This window comes from Schistosoma haematobium, chromosome 5, assembly GCF_000699445.3.
Source record: "Schistosoma haematobium chromosome 5, whole genome shotgun sequence".
In the NCBI taxonomy this organism is placed as follows: domain Eukaryota; kingdom Metazoa; phylum Platyhelminthes; class Trematoda; order Strigeidida; family Schistosomatidae; genus Schistosoma; species Schistosoma haematobium.
Window position 1 is genome coordinate 11,338,422 of NC_067200.1, and position 24,711 is coordinate 11,363,132.

Sequence of the window (24,711 nt, forward strand, 5' to 3'; positions counted from 1 at the left end):
TGTGACATTTATTTAGAATGATACTCTTTGTACTAACTTAATGTGAACTTCGTTTGTCCATCATACATTTTGGTAATTCTATGGAATACTGATTTTTTTGGTATTTCCTTTATATCAGTTGTGTTTGAGTGATATTCATTGACCAATGATCAAATGTGAGTACAATCGATTTATAATTGAATGTAGTTTAATTTCATTGGTTTATGTCGTGTACTACTACTACTGCTACTACTACTACTGCTACTACTACTACGGAGGAGGAGGAGGATGAAATAAATCTTCATTCGCCATCAGTTTTATCATATTCTCTACGTTGTACAAATAAATCAAATAGCAGTTTATCCTATTCGTGCAGTTTACTATCATTTTATCTCTATATTTAAGAATATCTAACTGAAAAAGAATTAAACTAGCGAAGGTTTGTTCTGTGAGCTGGATGGTTCGACCGTTGAACTTTCATCGTCCTTCTGAACATCATCAGCACGAACGTCCGGTAGAAGTCAAGTGTTCGAAGTTCTCCACATATGGTTTACAGCTTGTCCTGTAGACCTCGATGTCGAGCTCCACGACCAAACCATCCAGAGAATAAATGTCCATCAAAATCATCCACCTGATCAACAAATCTTCACCATCTCAGAAGAATTAAATTGTAGGTATTATTAAGAAGCAACTATAATCCATATTTATATGTAAAATAAGTTTAAATATCAATCACATAACACAATAAGCAATTATAAATTGATACTTTTCAGCTCTGAACTTGACTATATGTATGATCGCTTGTAGGTTTCATTTAATGTTTAATTATAAGGAACTTTTCAGGTTATTCATGAGTAATATTTTCATCTGTTTAACCGTAAATTGTGTCGAACATTAAGCTGTTCACTAAATATGTTAAAGTGAGTTCTAATTTCTTATCTGGATAATGTTTTCTTTTGAAGTTATTCGAGATGTTTACTTTCGACAGTTTCCATCCTATTAATTTACTTGCTTCTAATAATAATAGTAATATTCTTTAGATATTTAAACAACGTGAAATAAGTTGAAAATCAAGTATTGTGTTGTGAATTATCCGATTCTGACTTTGATATGAAAGCTTCTTAATCCTATATAAAATCAGTACTCCCTACTTAATGAAATGCAGTTTTTCTTGACGTAATTGAGTGAACGTTCTAGTTATAAGTAGTAAAGTTTTGTGTTTTTCGATTGATCCAGTCAGAAATAACTTTTAAAATGACTTCATTATTCTCTTTTATACCTTAAACATAAACTAATAAATCTCTAGTATTTGAACATTTGATAATTAAAACGAAATAACTTGGTTTTATTACCAATAAACCACGCAATATTGTGGATTGATTGAATTTAGACAATAACCCCATTAAATGTCGGTTCACTGATCTGGAGACTAAGTGTTTGGGAGAAAGACCGAATGCTCTGGGCTCGATTATAACCTGTGGGGTCATGGATGTGCACTGCTGAGTAGTCCCATACTATGACGAAAAAGATGTTCAGTACTTCCACGTTTTCAGTGATTGTCTAACCGTCATCGGTTCATACTTTCAATACAACTCAGCAATCGTTACAACCCTATTCTGACAAGTTTTGACAAGTAATGGAAATGTAGACAGAAATAAGTAGGACTAAACATACTTCAGTCTGAATTATGCTGTTCATCCTTTCATCAATTAGATTTCTAAATCTTAAAGAGATCAATGGTATACATTGAGAATTGACTGTACTTCATTTCAAAGTGCTTATGTTTCGTCAAAACCCTTGGTTTACCAACAAATTAACCATAATATTTTAAAAAAATGATATTTACGTTTACAAGCACGATTACTATAGTAAGCGGAGTATAGTATACGAAATTGATAGTTCATGATCCATGAAAACGTCCTTCTAATGTACGAACTATAATACCATCATTATTACCATTATCATTATTGCTATTTGTAAATTATTATCTAGCGTATGTTAGTCAGCTTCAGATATATTATTCACCATCGTTCAACAAGACTTAATGATAATGCACTTGAGGTCACTTGACCTGACCCATGGAAATACTCTTTATTGTAATAATGATAATGATTTACATTCCAAATATCGAAAACTATGGTAACTGATTTAAGGTCAAATAGTATTGACAAATTTTCTAATAAATATGAGTGAAGTTAACAATCACAATTGTAATATACTGATGAATATAGAAGTATCAATATTAATATTACTTATAAATGAAATGTTGAGATAGATGTGTGGTAGAAAATTAAAACAATCACTATAGATATTATATGTGAAAATTCTATTTGAGATCATTTCAGAGATTGAAATTTAAAATCATTCCAACGTTTCGTCCAGTAAACTTGTCTGGACTTCTTCAGGATAATAATCAAAGTCATCAAAGAATTATATAATGTTTAACAATCAGATCAAATCTTTACTGTGCTTATCCAGTCATATCCAGATGATGACTTTAGTAAACAGGATAACATGAGTCAGTTATATGTAAATCATGTGAAGAGTTTATAGTGTCAAAATAAATGACTGAATGAGTTGTTTGTCTGTGTATGTGTAAGCTTGAGTTAGTAAGAGTTGATATTGAGATTAGATGGTGGTTGGAGGTAGTCAACAGGAAACCCTGGACCCGGGTTTCGTGCTACTTGGCACTCGTCAGCAAGGTGTACCTGTAATCATGAGGGAACTGGTGCTCCCTGACGGATTAGACCTTGTGTCACCCAGCTTCACAGTCAGAGACGTTACCACTGAGCTATCCGAGCCACAATAGCTTTCGATCTGCACTAACGAGGACTAGACACTCATGAAATTGATCACCACCCAGTGATCAATCAACTGTGAAGCTGGGTGACACGAGACCGAATCCGTCAGGGAGCACCAGTTCCCTCAAGATTACAGGTACACCTTGCTGACGAGTGCCAAGTAGCACGAAACCCGGGTCCAGGGTTTCCTGTTGACTACTTCCAACCACCATCTAATCTCAATATGTAGTGCCCGCAGTGTCGAGTCAGCTAGACTGGTGGCCACATTACACCATGATCGATAGCATTCAATCTGTACTAACAAGGACTAGACACACATGAAATTGATCGCCACCCAGTGATCAATCATTTGTGAATAGTTGATATTCGATGTTAATTTGTTTTTGTGTGAAGGAAAAATAAAAGTGCAATTTCAATGTTGAAATTATTTTTCAATCATTGATGTGCATGTAAAATGAGAATCCTCAAATACATAATTGTAGTCTTAAAATAACCCATATGAATTCCAATCAGAATAACGATGCATGTGAAACAGCTTGTTAACAAACATTTGCCAAATACTTGCGAGTTGGATATATTATCTTTTCCGTTCGGGCTCTTCTTCCTAGCCCAAATATACAACACTTCTGTCAATCGTTCTTTATCTATGCTCTAAAGTTTCAGAAGTGTCATACACATAGTTCCCTTTATCATTTTGAAAAGAGCAAGAACAAAGATTCTAGCAGAATAGCATGAATTCATTTTATTTCGTAGGATCTCGTCAACTGTTTAAAAACTGTGATATTTAAAAATCATAACTGCTTAATGGGTTTAAATTGCTAACTGGATATTGTAAATATATACCTAATGTGAAAGAATATTCTACAACATTAATTGTGACAACATTTCAAAAATGGCATTAAAAAGAAGAATATATTTGTAAAATCTCAGCGAATGAATTTTAAGTAAATCCAACGTTTCGCCTGGCAATCTGGTCCAAGCTTTTTCAAGGAAAATATAATCAAACAACAAAATTATCGAATATAAATAGGTACATGGTTCTTCGGTTTACTGTATACTGAATAAGTCATCCAATCAACGTGAAGGATTTTTTATAAATAGGTATTTGCATTAATGTGTAAGAGACATGTTTATATGAAAAATAATAAAGGTCAAACAAATAACATTTATTGAAGCCTTGACTATACGAAAATTGAAACCCCATTTATGTGTTCAAAAAACAATTTGTACTTACACTTAACCTACCCTGGTAGTACTGATTTACTATCCAGAGTGGTAATCACATTTGTTTTTGTGTACTTTAATATTTTTTCTTTGTTATGAATTACCCTTAATCTGTCTAGTTGACCTTTTAATTTTTTATATATAAATGTTCTTAACAAGTATATGTGTGATCAGATTGTTCGAAATGTATTGCGCAAATATATCACATAATTCTGATAAACTACGTCTTCTCATTGCATTATCGAAATTTATCAAAGAGACTAATTGTTTTAAATAAAAGTTCATTTGAAAATAACCAAGGGGAGAGAAAGAATAAGAAATTGTCGTGTTATCCTAGGCCATAGAATGACTTAAGGATTACAAGGTAAATTCAAGGTTATGACAAATTGTTTTTGTACACATAAGGACAAGGTATGTGTTATGGAACCAAAAACGTGTTAAGATAACAGAATGTGTTTATACACAAGTGATGTGAGAAGAAATTTCATTCAACTAAATACTGACTACGGTCTGTGTATATTAAGAAAACAGATCATTTTTATATATGAAATGAATCAAAAAATGCCACAGCCTGCATTAAATGAAGATAAATATAAGTAAACAAAATAAAAGAGGAATGTATATGTAATTGAAAGTGTGTGTTATTTTAATGTTCCAGTCAATTGTTTAACATATTCAGATAAGATAACGGATTTGAATCATTGAACGTATTATCTATCAATTAGTTACTATGGCATAGATATATCAAATTGCAAAAAGGAGATCAGGTTTACTTATTAATTATTAGTTGCCATGGGACAGCTAGTTGTATTCCATCTCTCCTATTAATATTGTTTGAATTAGCCCATATATGTAGGGCTTCGGCTGTTAGTCGTTCTTTGTAAGAATTGAATCCTTTTTGAATGATTCTCGTGCCATTGAAATCAACTGTATGACCCGATTCAATCGAGTGTAATGCTATCGCTGATCTGTTCTCAAGCTTTTTTACATCAATTGAGGATTTAGAAATGTGTTTTAAGCACAGTTTGTGTTCCTTCACCCTCACATTCAGTTGCCTAGATGTTTCACCTACATACGTTGCATTACAGTCATTACATTTTATTTCATAAACACAATTCTGTTGATCATCCTTGTGTATTGGATCTTTGGTTCTTACTAGTTTTGATCTTAGAGTATTGTTTGTTCGAAAGAATACTCTTATATTTTGACGATTTAAAATCCTTCTGATGTCTTCTGAGATACCTTTACGATATGGGATCACTACTGTGTTCATCCAATCTTGCTTAACTCTTTTTTTAAAAATATCATTCCGTTCTTCATTCTTAATTATTCTTTTAATAAAACCTTTCGGATAATTATTCATTAATAGAGTGGATACAACTGAATTCATTTCCATTTTTATATCATTCGGTTCAGTGACAAGTTTTTTTTACTCTGGTGATCAAATTTTTGGCCGCTGTCACTTTGGTCGAGTGTGGATGCGCAGACTTAAAATCTAAAAATTTTCCTGAATATGTAGGCCTTCGGAATATATTAATTTTTAAACAATCATTATCCTTCCTTTCAACCAGGCAGTCTAGAAAAGGTAATCTGCGTTCAGGCGATTCCAGCTCTTTAGTAAACTTGATTTTGTCATCTAAGCTGTTGAACCGTTGGAATAGTTCGTCTAAACTATCTCGTTTTATAATGACAAAGCTATCATCCACGTATCTTACTTCCAAATTTTTGGTGGAATGGAACACATTGAGATAGCAATTGTTTCCAATGAATGCATGAATAAATTATCCACAATTGGAGAGACAGGTGATCCCATAGCCACACCTTCTGTTTGTCTGTACAGAACTCCTCGACAAATGAAAACCATCGTATGTAAGCAAAGTTCCAACGCTCTAATAATGTCTGAGGGGTCTAGAAGGCGACGCTGTTTAAGATCAGTGTCAGAATCTAACAGGTTATACACAATATCTGAAGCTTTTTTAACAGTAACATTAGTGAACAATGAGCAAACATCAAAACTTGCCATTATTTCATCCTCTTCTATCCGAATATTACTGACAATGTTTTTGAAATCATTAGAATTTTTTACTCCATATTTTATTACGCGTTCATATGGTTTAAGAATTTTGGCCAAGTATCTAGAAAGATTATAAGTTGGTGAACTAATGTAATCAATCACAGGTCTTAGTGGTACATCTGTTTTGTGTATTTTTGATAGGCCATGAAATCTACACGGGTTATTGCTTTTTGAATATAAAGAGAACCATAAAGATGATCCTAGTTTGGTCTTTAAATATGTTTAAGGCAGGCTCGATCAACGGAATAATTTTAGAGGCCGAAATCCGTGTTCTGTTCGTATTGAAATTGAGACCTTTTTTAAGTATTGAAAGTTCGTGTTGATTTAACTGTCTATCAGATAGATTTACCACTATTTTGTTTATATCGAGTTCCTTGGATTTATTTTTAATCTCATCATTGTTGGATTTCGACGAATGTTTAAACATTTGTTCAAATTTTCTTATTTGACGTCTTTTTGTGATTTGGTTATAACAGTTATCTCTATGTTTCAAAAATTCATTAACATTTGTTTTTAATTCTGGTGGTATAATTAGTGATAAAGCACTATCAATGTTTGCTATACGTGAACGTAGGGATGAATTTGTAAAATTCATTCGCTGAGATTTTACAAATATATTCTTCTTTTTAATGTCTCAAATTAACTCGGCGCCCAAATATTGTGAAACTATTCGTTCAAATTCAGACGAAAGTTCTTAATTATTATTCTGCAATCGCATAAAATTATCGAAGAAAATGTACAATTGGTATAACCACCGGAAGTAAGATACGTGGATGATAGCTTTGTCATTATAAAACGAGATAGTTTAGACGAACTATTCCAACGGTTCAACAGCTTAGATGACAAAATCAAGTTTACTAAAGAGCTGGAATCGCCTGAACGCAGATTACCTTTTCTAGACTGCCTGGTTGAAAGGAAGGATAATGATTGTTTAAAAATTAATATATTCCGAAGGCCTACATATTCAGGAAAATTTTTAGATTTTAAGTCTGCGCATCCACACTCGACCAAAGTGACAGCGGCCAAAAATTTGATCACCAGAGTAAAAAAAAACTTGTCACTGAACCGAATGATATAAAAATGGAAATGAATTTAGTTGTATCCACTCTATTAATGAATAATTATCCGAAAGGTTTTATTAAAAGAATAATTAAGAATGAAGAACGGAATGATATTTTTAAAAAAAGAGTTAAGCAAGATTGGATGAACACAGTAGTGATCCCATATCGTAAAGGTATCTCAGAAGACATCAGAAGGATTTTAAATCGTCAAAATATAAGAGTATTCTTTCGAACAAACAATACTCTAAGATCAAAACTAGTAAGAACCAAAGATCCAATACACAAGGATGATCAACAGAATTGTGTTTATGAAATAAAATGTAATGACTGTAATGCAACGTATGTAGGTGAAACATCTAGGCAACTGAATGTGAGGGTGAAGGAACACAAACTGTGCTTAAAACACATTTCTAAATCCTCAATTGATGTAAAAAGCTTGAGAACAGATCAGCGATAGCATTACACTCGATTGAATCGGGTCATACAGTTGATTTCAATGGCACGAGAATCATTCAAAAAGGATTCAATTCTTACAAAGAACGACTAACAGCCGAAGCCCTACATATATGGGCTAATTCAAACAATATTAATAGGAGAGATGGAATACAACTAGCTGTCCCATGGCAACTAATAATTAATAAGTAAACCTGATCTCCTTTTTGCAATTTGATATATCTATGCCATAGTAACTAATTGATAGATAATACGTTCAATGATTCAAATCCGTTATCTTATCTGAATATGTTAAACAATTGACTGGAACATTAAAATAACACACACTTTCAATTACATATACATTCCTCTTTTATTTTGTTTACTTATATTTATCTTCATTTAATGCAGGCTGTGGCATTTTTTGATTCATTTCATATATAAAAATGATCTGTTTTCTTAATATACACAGACCGTAGTCAGTATTTAGTTGAATGAAATTTCTTCTCACATCACTTGTGTATAAACACATTCTGTTATCTTAACACGTTTTTGGTTCCATAACACATACCTTGTCCTTATGTGTACAAAAACAATTTGTCATAACCTTGAATTTACCTTGTAATCCTTAAGTCATTCTATGGCCTAGGATAACACGACAATTTCTTATTCTTTCTCTCCCTTGGTTATTTTCAAATGAACTTTTATTTAAAACAATTAGTCTCTTTGATAAATTTCGATAATGCAATGAGAAGACGTAGTTTATCAGAATTATGTGATATATTTGCGCAATACATTTCGAACAATCTGATCACACATATACTTGTTAAGAACATTTATATATAAAAATTAAAAGGTCAACTAGACAGATTAAGGGTAATTCATAACAAAGAAAAAATATTAAAGTACACAAAAACAAATGTGATTACCACTCTGGATAGTAAATCAGTACTACCAGGGTAGGTTAAGTGTAAGTACAAATTGTTTTTTGAACACATAAATGGGGTTTCAATTTTCGTATAGTCAAGGCTTCAATAAATGTTATTTGTTTGACCTTTATTATTTTTCATATAAACATGTCTCTTACACATTAATGCAAATACCTATTTATAAAAAATCCTTCACGTTGATTGGATGACTTATTCAGTATACAGTAAACCGAAGAACCATGTACCTATTTATATTCGATAATTTTGTTGTTTGATTATATTTTCCTTGAAAAAGCTTGGACCAGATTGCCAGGCGAAACGTTGGATTTACTTAAAATTCATTCGCTGAGATTTTACAAATATATTCTTCTTTTTAATGCCATTTTTGAAATGTTGTCACAATTAATGTTGTAGAATATTCTTTCACATTAGGTATATATTTACAATATCCAGTTAGCAATTTAAACCCATTAAGCAGTTATGATTTTTAAATATCACAGGTTGTATGTTTCTGAAGTGTGTTTGGTCCCTTTGAAATTGATCTTGTTTCCTGTTTCCAAAGCATGTGACGCTATTGCTGACCTATTCTCAAGTTTCTTCAAATCAACCGATGATTTGATAACATTTTTAAAACATTGTTTATGTTCCTTCAACCTAACATTCAATTGTCTTGAAGTTTCTCCCACATACGTTGCATTACAATCATGACAGTTGTTCTCACAGACAGTATTCTGTTGTTCTGCCCTTGAAAATGTATCCTTACCCTTCACTATTGCTGATCTTAGTGTCATTAGTCCGGAAAATACAGTCATATCATGTTTCTTTATTACTAGAAATGAAGAAGAAACTAAATTAGAGTGTATACCAAAAGATCGGAAGTCCATCGTGGTCATCCTACGCTGTAGTAAAACACTATTATTAACTGTGCGAAGCTTTCTCCGTCCAACTGTAGGTCGTAATACTGTTTAACTTTAAGTAACATCTTACACAAGTCGACCATCTACATAATTCAGACTTGTCATTATTGATCGTCATAAGTCAAGTATTGGTTCGTATGATGTTCAACCGACAGTAAGAATAATCCAAATAATTTCTATTTCTTGACACATTCATGTCAAAAAATTACAAACTAATATTATGGTGTTTGCTACATATACTGACAAGTAATAAAAAAGAAAATGAAAAGCAATTAAAATTACAAGAATAGAAGAAAAATGGGGTTTTCAATAGTAAACTCATGAAAGATGTGCAAATAATGTATTCACTGTATTGTTTTCATATTTTACAAATTCGGTAAGTGATTTGGCTTAATTCATCTTCGTTCGTTACATTTGATGTCGCTACTGGGATAGGCAGGGAGGCGCAGATCTGGGAACGTTGATACGGAGTCGGGGACAAAGAGTAGGTTGGAGTAGTCTCGTCTGGGGTAGCAATGTGAGGTGTCTCGACTTTTGGGCGGACATCGAGTTCGGGTGACTTGGCGGGTCGACAGAGTCATGAAGATCAGCACGCCTATAGGCTCAACATTCGATGGTGAGGATCGAGTGTGGTGGATGCTACTCGCTAGGATGTTTTAGGCAGTGTCTGTTGATACATGATATCGAAACTGTAATAATCACTGGACAGATTAAAGTATTTCAGTACATCGAAAACATGGAGTTGGTAGAACATTTAGAGCCTGGTCCAGAACAACAGTTCAGATTGCTGAACACACTGAAAGGTGCAAATGGACGATTGAAGGTTATCTATATGTTTTATGTAAATACTTTGTAATTTTTTCAATGAATATACATTCCTCTTGCCAATTGATGTGTTTTGTGGCATCAATTCATAGGTGGAATACTTTTATATTTTTAAAATAATTACTTAAATCCACTTGATATTGTTTATTTTTGAATCTTCACATTGATATTTAGCACTGCAATTGACCAGTCTCTTATTGGCATATATGTATACTGTGCCTATTACCTCGATAAGGCCTTAGTTCACAAGCATTATAAGTAAAGATGCAGGTGCTTCCAACTGACGAGTCCCAAATAGGAAGAAATGTGCGTCCTGTATTCCACTGCTAGCCACTATCCATCTTTGCTTATAATTACCTAGATCATTTCACATTTATTACAATAGTTCATTCATATACACTATTAGCAAAAACATTCACATATCGTGTGATCTAGGCTGATCATTTAGAAACGATTATCCAAGTTATACTTTTAACCATTTTAAATTAAGATTGAAAAGGATGAAACTCAACTCATGCGAAATATGAAATTTTTTAACGTAACTACATACAATGTACACTAGGACAGCTGCAATATGAATTATGCCCTAAATCACCAATCCAAAATTTAGTTAATCTTATTCCTTAAATTTGTGACAAACTAATAAAAAAAACATTCAAATATGTTTGTGTGTAGCCTTAAAAGTGTTTTTGTCTGTCTCTTGGTTCATCGTTCACCTCATAGTGAATTGTTCTCCATAATCATCTTGTATAAAAATTTAAAAGAAAGAAATTCGATTATCAGTTGGTAAATGACATATGAATGTATCGTTTTAGCCGTAATATCAAGTTTTTGTTAGGCTACGCCTTTCATGACACTTTCTTAATTGCGTCACATATCAGAGAACAAAACCTGAGAAACTGAGGTTGTGGGTTCAAGCTATAAAGCAAATGAAACATAGTATTTACAGACGATCCATATTGCTTTTTCATCATTTTCACCTGAACATGATGGCATACGTTGTCCAGTCTGTTGCCATCCACATCTATGTTATTACCATGTCACTGAATACTTCAAACGTAGTTGACACAACATCATCCTCTTCTTGATAGATTGGTATTGAGTCCAAATCTACGCTCGTTTGATAATTGTGACGACTGATGACTTAAGTTCCTGACAATTCTCAATCCAGAGAAATGGACACTCCAATGTGAGATTTAGAAGTACCTGATAACGTTAAAGGTGATTGAAGCATACTTACGTAAACCAATATATGTGCGAAATTATAAAGAGCAGCACATTGTTCATCTGTAACACACCGGACCATTGAAGAAAATCTTCTCAGGCTACTTGTCTGTGTTATTTGAACAAGTTAATAGGTTCTGACAGCTGCGTTTGACAGGTCGACTTTCGTACTACTGCATATATAATAAACCGCCAGATCTTGCCACTCAATCTGTTTTGGGTTGAAAGGGTGCAGAAACAGTTGACAGGATTGCTAAAAACACTGTAAATGCCTGTTGAGTTAATGACTGTGAACGTGTTGACTGAGGCTGTGACCTCTGTTTCTGGCAGATGTATGTGAAACTTCGATGACTACTATGCAGTAGGTGTTGATTTATCTTGAGGACACTGAGTTTGAGATTTACAATCGACGATCTTTTTGTCGCGACAGTCGGCTGTGTGCTTCTATCCAATATCCAGTCCTCAGAAAGCATACTGCAGATTGATCTGAGTATGCGTGTGCTTCACGTCAGTTTTTCGAGTTTCAAAGTTCTATATTTTGTCATCACAAAGTTGGTACTGTTTCGTTCAAGAAGTCGGACTGAATTAGACCATTTGTACTTCTTCAGTAATAAGTGGTCTCTCATATATCGATGAAACGCTGCGTTTAGTGCATCGATAATTAACATATACTTTGGGCCAACTTAAACCAAACCTGTTTACCTATATACGTTTACCAAAAATGAAGATCTAGGAGCACCGGACGGCCGGCTCGTGCTAGTATGGGACTCGGTAATGCACACCCACGATCCTGTAAACGGAGCTTGAACCCAGGACCTTCGGTCTCGCACGAGAGAACCCAACCCCTAGACTACCGAGTCGATACTCAACGGTGTTGATGTGCCCTGGAAATTTGAGCCACATTTTTAGCCATGGGCTTGTCTTGTTTCCTAGATATGGAAGCCATATTTCATCCAATAGCTTAAGCCTGCCATTTGTTGGATTTCTTACTGGTCCACTCTATCATTTTTTCATTTGTGCGAGAAAATAGATCCTGCTGTAGGGATCGAGATAAAACCACGTTAATAAATATAAATCGGGAATTCAAAAACAGGTAAACAGAGCGATCATTCCGGATATGAATCAAGGTACTTAGATTTAAAGTAGTTGATGTCCAGTACCATCAAGTTGTTTTTTTATCAATCAAAATGAAGGTATTAACTTATTCATGCAAACTATAATGAGTCTTCAACCAAATCGGTTTCATAAAACATAGCCACTAACCAAATGTCAAGGAATTTAAATTATCATTTTTATAGTCTAAATACATAAAATAACTTATCGACAATAGTCTTGTACAACATTGAAGTCCTGAACAACATTTAAAATAAACACATGACCTTGAGGCCACTATTCAGTCAATCAACAGAAAGACAGTTTAAATCAAAAGTATTTCTCAACAGGAATGATGAAACCTGTTAGAATTTGATGACTTTTAGAAGTCTACTGGTATTCCAACGCTTATTATCGGTTTTTCGATGTTAATATTACTGAAATATCACTGTATAACATCACAAATCTAAATGTCAATCTATTCATATTAATAGTTTCTTACTTAAATCTATCTCAAAACCATAAATGACTCGGTAGAAAGATAATGATTACTTATAAAGTCCTTATGGTTAAATTCGTTTGAGATTGACTGAGATGAACTTGCGAGAGGATAATCGTTGTCGCCTTATTGATACTGAAGAATTCATCCAAAAATTTTTTGACTTATTTCAAAATTCCTACTTCATCAGTTCACCTATTATTACTATTCTATGAACTACTTTGGTCATTGATACGTTCAACATAGACATTTATAATATGTGATGAAAAAAGAATATTGTCTAATAATTGTAAATGTTCTAAGCACTATGCAGATGTATTTCTATTGTTGATTGTCATGAACCGAGGAGTCCCACAGTAGAACGAAACGGCCGTTTAGTACTTCCAGGTTTTTAATGGTGGTCTAACATCAATCGGTTCATGATCTCAATCAAACACTTAATAATCTCCACAACCCTGTATTGATGATATAAAAGTTGTTTTTTATATTCTGATTAGCTCACCCTTAAGGCTTTAAATTGGTTTGACAGTCATTAATTTGTGAATTGAACACAAAATTTTGAAAGTAGCTTGCTCAACTCGAATTGAACCGTCACTGTGAAATAAGTATGTTTTGTGATTCAATTAATACATCTGTTGACGGAAAGAATAATTTTAAGACTGAAGCAGATGTCAATAAAGTTCTAAACAAAGTAAACTTAGGGGGATGTTCAAATGTTCTTTCGTTAGATTCCACAATTAACAGTGATAGATATGACACGTTTTAATTAATATATCAGAGCCTAATATGGAAGCAAATGTCAAGTCATAATATGGTGTTTCGATTTATTCAAGATTCAATGTTCCTATTATATTGGGAGTCTATAACTCTGTTCAAAACATAACTATGAAAAATAAACAGTAACCTCATATCCATTGAATTCAGTAACTTATTGAAAAGCGTCTCATTGTTCAGGGCTAAAGGTACTGGGTTCAGGTTCGAGTATAAATATCTACACTGAGATGCACGTATATATGACTGAATAGCCGTAAATAGTGTAAAACAAGTGTCCCAGGTCTCACTGATACTCATAGTCTAAACATACAATCAGATTAAGAAATTTCCACACGATAATACTAAACATCCACATTTTTATAGGAAAGGGAATCAGAAAATTATTCTTATCCTAATATATTTATTTAACTACATTCTCAACTTATTCTATAGGACCCTATATAAACGACTGAAAATTTGGTATCACAATTTTAAAATTTAGATTGTTGGTTATATGAATCACAAAGTTTGATTACAGATCTACTGAAAACCTCGAAGCTCCGAACAACTGTAGTAACGTAGTATGGAACGTTTCAGCAAAGTTCATCCATAAGCGTACTAGGAATTAGACTGATGACACTCAGGCTTTGAAGAGAGCGCCTAACCTTTAGATCATCAAAATGAAGCCCAATTGTTTACGATCTAGGATTTTTTTCAATTCGTGATACTGTACAACTATCTTCCAATCTCACTGATAATATTTGTCTTACGCCTTTAGAGGGGCCTTAAGGTCCTGGGTTTGATCCCTTATACGGTCGTGGATGCCCAGTGATTAAAAGTCCCAATCCCTCCTTGTTCTTGACGAGTGTCTAAACAATATCCACTCTTTGGTGTGGAACTCTGGACTTGGTAATCTTGACCACATCCTATAATAGTTAATATGAGTTGTAAAACTATAAGTTTAGATTAGTAATTATATAAAGGTGTATTTTTTATTGGGACCTACGTTTAATTTTCGCAAAAAAGTAAACATTATTGTCTATTTGGATCGATAGAACTCAGAGAATTGTATTCAAACAGACACTAAAAGATTCAAATACTTTAAACTACAACTTAACCCTTAATATTCCAAACTTCTTGTAGGCGGAAGCGACAAGATAACGAATATAAATTACGAATACATTTTATTTCAGAATAACAATGTTTGAAACCTAAAGTTTATGACTTTGGTTTCAAATTACCTTATACTGTTATATACCGATAAAAATAAAGAATGGTAACTTTTGAGATCCATTTATGGACCAATACTATGAGCATATTTTTATCGTGTAATTGTTATGTAACTAAAGTGTTCATTATTCATGTCCCTGTTATTATGAGTTTTATTTTGACCTATGAACTATTATTATACGATTTACCATTCTTGAATTATTCTCTGTCTGTTAATCACTAAATCCCTCATTTACAGCCACTTTTGGTCAAATATTGTACAAATTTCAATGGTTAAGATCATGTGTCAGTTAAAGCTAGACCGACATGGAAAACCTGGAAGAACTGGATGGCCATTCCGTCCTATTGTGGGACTCTTCAGCAGTGCGCATCCACAACCTTACTCAATTTCGTGGATTAGTTGAAGTTAGACATTAAAACCGTTGGATGCCAGTTCACTGGTCTGGTGGTTAAGTGCTCGCGCGCGAAACCAGTAGATCCTGGGTTCGAATCTTGCAGAGGGCGAGGTCGTGGATGCGCATTGCTGATGAGTCCCACAATAGGACGGAACGGCCATCCAGTGCTTCCAGATTTTCCATGGTCGTCTAGCTTCAACTGACTCATGATCATAACCATTGAAATTACTATAATATCCACAAAACCCGTCTGATATTGCGCAAATGTTGTTTCCTATTTTATGGTACTACGTTGTCTGTTTGATTGGTATATAAACCCCGTATGTTTGAAATAAATGATTCATATTGCAGGGGCTGAGATTAGTGTTCTGGACTTAACTGGCTGGGCTAAGCGGAAAGCAGGACCAATCAGGACTCTAGGTTGCTCTCACGTGTTTTATACGTCACTGGTTCGATCGATAATTCACTGCTCTCTGATTGGCGGTATCGTTGCTTTATACAATGAACAGGGCACACATGTTCACAAGTTATAACATATAGATTCGAATATTGATAGATTGGGCGGCAAAAAACACTGATTAATCATACTTTGGTTCAACTAAATTGGACTGGATGGTAGATAAAACAAATTAAATGATTCTTGATAAATTTACTACGAATAATATTCGATGACTAATAAATTTTCTGAGAGTTTTGCTAGCTGAAATACCGAGTCTTATCAATATTATTTTAGACTTCCACCCACTTACAGCTTTGAATTTTAAAATTTCACCGATATTATAATAGAAGAATGGGTTGAATCATTTCTATGGAGTTGATTACGGAAGATTACTAAGGATCCTATAAATAGGATTGAAGATGTCACTTATTTTCTAACATTAGTAAAATTAGAATTTATCCCTTTACTTCTTATTTCTTTGTATACAAGTGTAGGTGTACCAGTGCTTCAATGTGCTATTTTTACTGATTCTTCATTATCACCTTTGAGTTCCAATAGAGTTAATCTCAATTCATATTTTTACATATTCTACAAACTTGACCATTTAACTTGGTGTTTGCTGTTGTAAAAGTTTATTGGAAGGAATTCAGGAGTGGTCAAACCAAGATGTAGTACTAGTTTATGAAATCCATGACTATTGGACTGTGTAGCGTATATAGATGTGGACTACTTGTTTGGTGTCTACACAATTATAATAAACAATGATAGGTGCTATTTGATACCACACAGAATCGATCACACTGGAGTAGACACATTTCATCTTTACACCAAAATACTTATAGTTTTTATTTCACTAATCCACCCTTTATTCTCGAATCATATTGTCTATGTTTCTATTTTCCACTACTACATATACTTTTACGACTTCCACTACTATGGGTTTTGATTTGATGTTTATATCTCTCCGTAAAGATATGTCATGGCAACTTGGACTTATGAACATATATAATCTGTGTTCTATGTTACTTACGACCGACTGACATTTAATATTTAAATATTTATTCTGTTATCTCTTGAATGAATTCGTAGGGTATTTAAACCGAGTTTTAATTTAAAGTTCAGAACAAAAAGGTAATAAATGATCAATTATTGAAAACTGGAAATTACTAAACAGTTTAATTCTCGAGTCGATCTAAATGAACTAACATTGGAAACTGGGAAGCACTGGACGGCCATTTCATCATAGTGTGAGAGTCCTCAGCAGTGCACATCCACAACCCAGCACACGGGACTCTGACCCAGGACTTTGAGTTTCGCGTGAGGACGTCTAACCTCCAGACCACTGAATTGGCATCCGTCGGTGTCTAAATTCAATCCGCCCATGATCTTGCGCAGCCTTTCTTCCATCTTCTGAGGTGGATAACAGTCTCATGGTAGGACGAAACGGTCATCCAGTGCTTCCACCTTTTCAATGGTTGTCTGTTAAAAATACTGCAATCTTCACAAATTCCTTTACTAATAATTACTAGACAGTTAACAGACACCTGATCTTTTTAATTACATCTTAATTAGCATATTCTACACACAAATTTTGTTTAAATTGAGCTTTGAGATTTTGAATAATGTAGGTTGGGTAGATGCCATCGACACGAAACATTGCCTGACCTAGATTTCATGCTGGTTGGCGCTTGTCATTAAGATCTACTTGGAATGTTGAGATAATTGATAATCCCTGCCTGATTTGTACTACATCGCATCCAGCTTCACAGTCTGGGACGTGTATGAATAATCTCTTGTGAATAGTGACCAATATCATCTCCGTCAAGTCCTTCTCGGTACAGATCGAATGCTATCGATCACGTAGCAATGTGTTGAGATGTTAGATGGTCACTAGTCAACTAATTAGTGACCAATCAACTGTAAATTTTGGACAATAACTGATACCTTTGAATGTTTATTAGATTATGAATCATCTTTTCACAATTCATACTTTACTTGTTTTTAAATAGCTGATTAATTATTCATGCATTTAAATGATTTCAACTGACCCCTTTTACTAAATCGCTTTCAATATCCAAATGATTTACATTGTATGCACGTGAATGAGTAGTACACGCCTCAACAATATTGATCCACAAAAGAAATTTTTATTAAGACGATTATATTTGTAATCATATCACAACGTTCCTAGGGTTACCATAGTTACTTGTAATAACAAAGCAGATTGTCTATTGAACTAAAATATAACTTTGTGTTTGTTTAACTGTCCAATTTTCGAAACTAATTACATTCGTTGGGTGTCTGAACATGTACCTAAATGGTTGCAAAAACAAATAAAACCAAACGACCCAATAAGAGTAGATGATAAATATCCAATATCCTCTGCCGCTAAGCACATAGTTGAAACATTTCATAAGATTGATCCTAACAGAACTTCTGTGGTGTTGTACAAAAGTGTAAAATAGTATACTAAGGTTTATTGAAGTCCCAGCCATAACAAGATTCAAACCCCCTTTTTGTATTCAGAAACAGTTTGTTCTCACCTCAGACCTACCCTGGTAATATTAGCTTATTATCCAGAGTGATGAGGTTTCCAACTATTATTCATATTATCAGTTTGGGGGTTGTGGAAATTGTTAAGTTTTTGATTGAGATCATGAACCGATTGATGTTAGACCACCATTGAAAACCTGGAAGCACTGGACGGCCATATCGTCTTACTTTGGGACTACTCAACAGTTGGCATCCACGATCCCGCTCGCGGGATTCGAACCCAAGTCCTTCAGTCTCGAGCGCGAACGCTTAACCTACTGGACCACTGAGCCGGCATCCAGTGGTGCTAATGTCTAACCTCAACCAATCCACGAAATCGCGCGACCATCTTCCATTGTACTGGGGTAGATATCTGTCTCTAATCGACACGGATTAGCTCCACTGGTCACGGCTTCTCATCAGAACTCCGTGGATTGGTTGAGGTTAGACATTAACACCATTGGATGCCGGCTCAGTGGTCCAGTAGGTTAAGCGTTCGCGCGCGAGAATGAAGGCCCTGGGTTCGAATCCCGTGAGCGGGATTGTGGATGAGCACTGCTCAGGAGTCCCTCAATAGAACGAACCGGCCGTCCTGTGCTTACAGGTTTTCAATGGTCGTCTAACATCAATCGGTTCATGATCTCAATCTAAAATATTAATCATATTATTTTCTTCATTATTTTTGTCTCCTCTTACCCCCTCTAGTCTAGTTGACCTTTTATTTTAATATATAAATGTTCTTGACAAGTATATGAGTGATCAGATGGTTCGAAATGTGTTACGCTAAAATATCACTTAGTTCTTATTACTTTCGCCTTCATATTACACTATCCAGATTTGTAAAAGGGACTAATTACATTCGTTGTACTAAAGCAAATCACTAAATTAATAATTTGAACATCTGTTAAACGATGAATAACTGAATCAGTGTTTAATTGCATTTTTTAAAATATATTCGATGGTAAGATAATGAAAAGCAGTATCTTTATCGATGAACAAGAAGGAGTAATTTGGACCTATCGATTTTCACATGACGATACGTGCATGATATAGTGGGGCTATCAAATTCCAGACAAGTGATAGCTGCAATCGTTTTGCTAAAATATGGATTTTCTTTCCAGGGAATGAGGTACACGCCATTGGTGTAAAAATGTGGCTTTAATTTCATTGAGACAAATATACATGTATATGAATGAGTGTTCAATTATCCTTCGATTTAGTTGATCGATAGACAGCTTCCTTCACACTTACAGTCTTCCCAGTCAAGTAGCTGGTTAGGCTCGTGAAAAGAAAGCTCTTGTATCAGTATCAAAGCCCAACACTGTACACTACGACAGTGTATATTGGGAACTGTGGGTTTTCAACAGACATCATTCTTGAAAGAGATATTACAACTGCAGAAACTGGTACTTGAATGGAAAAACACTGAGATTCGCTCAGTGAAAAGAAGAGAACAGATTAAGATTTTATCCACACTCCATAAACATGATAACAAATACTTTTTTCAAATACACTCAATTATATAGTGACTTGACTTGTATTGGATGTTTAGTTAGTAATATTACGACTACCACTGAACTCATGGTCCTGGGTTTGAATCCTGAATACGTGGTTATGGATGGGCAATACTAGGAAGTCAAAAACAGCCGTCCAATGCTTCCGGGTTTTCAATTGAGATTTAGTTAAAATCGGTTCGCAACTTTAACAGTTAAAGTATTACTGACAGAAGAAACACAGAAAATCACTACTACACAGAATTACCAAGAAGTATATGTATTATACTGAACGAAGTTCACATTAAGTTAATACAAAGAGTATCATTCTAAATAAATGTCACACTAAAATATAATGAATATTATACGGAACAATTTTCACACTGAATTACAAATGGAAGCATTATTGAATACGGATGATGCTGGGTAAAAATGTGTTTCTGCTTTTTTATCCTCTACTGACATTAGGGAAACTCATTTCAAGTTCTGTTTATGATGCATTTTGATCGCGAGATGAAATTAATAAGATGTATTATCAATAGGTCGAAATAAAGTAATAATAACGACAGCGCAAAAGACTAAACATTGACGGTGTCGTTCGTGAAGACAGAAATAAAAGGTATGTAAGAAAGAATTCTGAAACTCAAGATCTAGAGTAAGTTATTGAGTGAATGAATCGGGTCCATTGTGACTGGTTGTGATCCATGCCATTCAAAAAATCCGACCATTGATCACGGTTATTAAGAAGACCCTAACTAGCTAGACTGTAACTACCAACGTGGTTCAGATCAACAGTCAAGTTAACTGAGTCCCTCCTAGCTTTCTTCAAACCTACTCCAATTCCATCTAACTTTGCATGTTGGGTGAGGCAGTGGTTAGACATACTTATTACTGGTCCTAAGCACTTCAATCGACTACGAATTACGATCTTATCAAGCAACTTGCCACATTTTCCTAGTTTCCTGTACTTAGTGTTAACACTGCTAACTCCGTTATTTCACGATACGCAAGTAATGTTTCGAAAGTACTTATTACCAAAGACTTCCACTCCACGTATATCTTATAGTTTCCACAAAGATGGTGTGTGTTTTAGGATAAGAAATAATTCATCTTGGTTAAAAATGATGATAAAACAACTACCTAATTTCCACTTTCACTAGTCATCCTTGTTTTCGCTGAAAATTAAACTAAATGGAACAAGTCGATAAGTATGCACTAGATTGAAAAAGACAATAATATTGATTTTCTGAATGTTATATAGCTTCTTTCACGAGATAACCCAAGATAATTTGTGATAATAATAGGAAAAGTTCATATCTTGATATGTGCCTAGTGAAGTAAGATATGATAGGCCACTAAGTAAGGACAGACGAACAATTAAGTTACTATTTACTTTGCTATTTCCTTACCGGTAGTGATTTATACTTTTAAGTCTATAAGTGTAGATTGCTTGTAATTGTGTTGGATAAAGTATTGTTTTGTTTATGCTCTGATTCTGTGTAATCGGTTGCGAGCCACGTGTCTGATGTAATGTGATCCCACCAGTGTTCAGCTTATCGATCGAGTATCCAGCCTAACAATAACAAACATCTCGGTCATCAGTCTTATTATTGTATAACATTAGTATAACATGACAGACAGAATATGTTTTTGTTCTACCGTCTTGCCAATCTCTTCATTATCTATTTTGAAAAGCCATTCGTTTTAGTGTGGTACTCCCCAGCAGTGAGTATCCACGATCTCTTACGTGGGACGCGGACCCAGTAACTCACGCGCGAACGTTTAGCCTCTAGACCACTGAGCTGGCATCCGACGATGTTGATGTTACAACTTGTGGCCTGTGTGCTCTGTTAATGTATAGGGTAACGATACTGTCAATTAGAGAGCAGTGAATTACCGATCGGACCAATAACGCCTAAAACCCGTACGAACAGTCTAGAGTCCATATCGGTCCTTCTTCCTGCATAGCCCTGCCTATTGAGTTCAGAACACCAATCTCAGCCTCCGCGATATGAATAATATATTTCGAACATACTGGGTTTATATAAAAATCAAACGGACCACATCACACCATAAAATAGGAAACAACATTTGTACAAGATTTGGCCAAATGTGGCTGTGAGTGTGAGAGGTAATGATTAATACACAGTGCATAATTTAAGAATGGTAAATCGTATAATAATAATAGTTCATAGGTCAAAATAAAGCTCATAATAAGAGGGACATGAATCTGTATAGTTTAGTTATTTAACAATTATACGATAAAATTATGCGCATAGTATTGGTTCATAAATGGATTCCAAAAGTTACCATTCATTATGCTTATCGAGACATAACAGTTAACATCTAACTTCAATCGATCCATAATCTTGAGCCCAAAATAGAAAGTTTCTGCAAAACGCTTGTACGTAGAAGTTAAGGTACTGGAATAGAAAAAACGATCGCTTTAAATGAGAAGAACTGAGCCAAAATATAAAAGTATGAGACCACTGAGCATAACCCAGTTGCAATGCTGCTCACTAAAATATTACTGATTATTCATCTAGGTTAGAATCTGGAATATGTAGATCTCTTATCGGATACTGTTACTTTAGACTATCAAGTCAGAGCACAATGTTTCAGATCGTCAATTTTAATCAATATCTACCGTTGAGTTGACTCTAACTATATATTACTGTTGACTTACTGCTTCATGACTAACTTGGTCGATTCCATCTGTAGTGAATTATCATTAAAACTTCTGAATCATTTATGAATTTACAGATATTAGTGAGAAAGCACATCAAACATTGACTGGTTACCTAAAATGTATTTTTCTTTTATAATTTACATTAAGAACTGACCTTAATTAGACAACTATTGAAAACCAGGAAGTATTGGATAACTGTTTCATCCCATGAAACTATTCACTTGTATTCATCTACGTACGATCCAATCAAGGAATCGAACTGGAAACCTTCAATTCTATTCAACTGTCCGGTGCTTCCTAATTTTTTTTTACTCCTTACCTAGTTATAGTTATTTTGTAATATAAACTATGCAATATATATTCTTTACTCTAATCACCTATATTTATTGTTTAATTTAGCCAATGTATCAACCTTATTATGATTTTCATAATGATACTATACATATTGCTATGCTATTAGCTGATGGTATTGACAATTGTTATCAAGCTGAAACACAAATTAAATCAATTTTATTCCATCAAAAAAGATGGTATCCATCTAAAGATGATTGTTGCCATTTTAAACATTTCACACATATTAATTCAAATTGGTTAACAGCAAATGATCGTGTTCAATCATTTAATGAAGCTAAACGTGAACGATTTCCGATTGTATTTCATTTTATTGTTGATCAATTACCATATGAATTTATGAATAGATTAATGTCTGATTGGGGATTAGATGGGATCAGTGTACAATTTTATCCGATTAAAAACTATGAAGTAAGTTGATTGTAGTTTACACATGAATGAATTATGTTGATAAGATTTTAAATGGTAAGATCAGTGCATAAGTTCACAAATTACCAGTCATAATTATTTCCAGTGAATTTCTTCGGCGAGACTCTAATTTATGGATGACCTTTGAACGAAACTTAAGTGACCCTGAGAAAGATTAGCCAATCAACAAACAGTCAGTATGGAGTAAAAATATATTATACAAAAGCAAGGGAATAAAGTAGATACACTTCTTGTAAGTGCTTCAAAAATTTGTCAAAGTTAGAAAGAGTTTCAGAGATTCTAAAGTCGTAATCCATGCAGTAGAGGAAATCATCCATACGGCTACAGAATAGTCGGCCTATGGAGCCATGATAAAATCTCAAAAACCGTTTCAGCCTCGACCACATAGTTTCAATATTGTTTATGCGCACTCCACTTGTTGAGTACACAAAATGCTACTTGTGGATAACGACACGATGCATATAACCAAGCCTATGCAGGAGTCTGTACGCTCTCCAAACATCCGTACATATTGTAGTACCTGGCTGCAACCAGTGTTAATGGTGCTTTTATTATCCAGTTCGCGATAATTGTCGTAATTTGCCTTAGGAACTGACATCAGCTATAATGCCAGAAATTTATTAAGCCAAGTAGATGGAAGGCTTTCGCGTTAAAATCTGAGATCTGTTATCTTATACCTGATTGATTCCTCCTCAAATTAAAGTCTCGCCGTTTTATTTGTTATAGCCGCTCTATTATCACGTTTTGTACAAAATTCCTTGTGAACCGATCGTACGTTAGCATTAAGCACTGAAGTTGGCGCCGTGACCTTGAGATATCCCAAATGCTTCTGATTGGCTCGTCCATAAATTAGAGTCTCGCCGACGAATATCTACACTAGATTCCCTACCATTGTTTATTGTATAGGACTTCACCACAACTCAGATCAAGAACATGTGATTAGCCTGATCACAACGTAAATATATTTTCACACCAAAACCCGACACAATCCAACAACAGTGAACAATCAATAATATATGAGTAATTATAATAATAAGGATAAGGGAATATATCTAACTCATCTGACACCTGTCAGACTATCTACATGTCGACTAAACAGACAACCAATCATTGTCATTCTCGCCCAAACATCACAAAACCTGTCATTAAAAGTTGTTGTTTTTTAGTTGACATAATTAATTACTTTAGAATTGACTAGGTGTACTAAATGTTGGATTTGTTTAGAACATTATCAAATCAGCTAATGAGATTTATAGGCAATTTATGGCTATTTAAAGCCCGAGAAACAGTGTGGAATCTGCTACTTATGTTAACAAACAAGTAGTATGTAACGCCAATCAGAA

General features: G+C 34.3%; 1 protein-coding gene across 2 annotated transcripts in view; it reads left to right on the forward strand.

Annotated features, from left to right (window-relative positions):
* POLE3_3 (DNA polymerase epsilon subunit 3) overlaps nt 1-24,711 on the forward strand; it is a gene marked incomplete at its 5' end in the record, with an annotated part of 40,995 nt that overhangs the window by 353 nt on the left and 15,931 nt on the right. The window contains 2 exons of one of the 2 annotated variants that reach the window (XM_051217479.1): nt 19,030-20,325; nt 22,988-23,350. In XM_051217479.1, the coding sequence (XP_051064891.1) occupies nt 22,991-23,350 (360 nt within the window). Of the gene's footprint in view, nt 1-19,029; nt 20,326-22,987; nt 23,351-24,711 lie in introns of those variants that run through there. The other variant, XM_035730150.2, reaches the window with a different exon arrangement.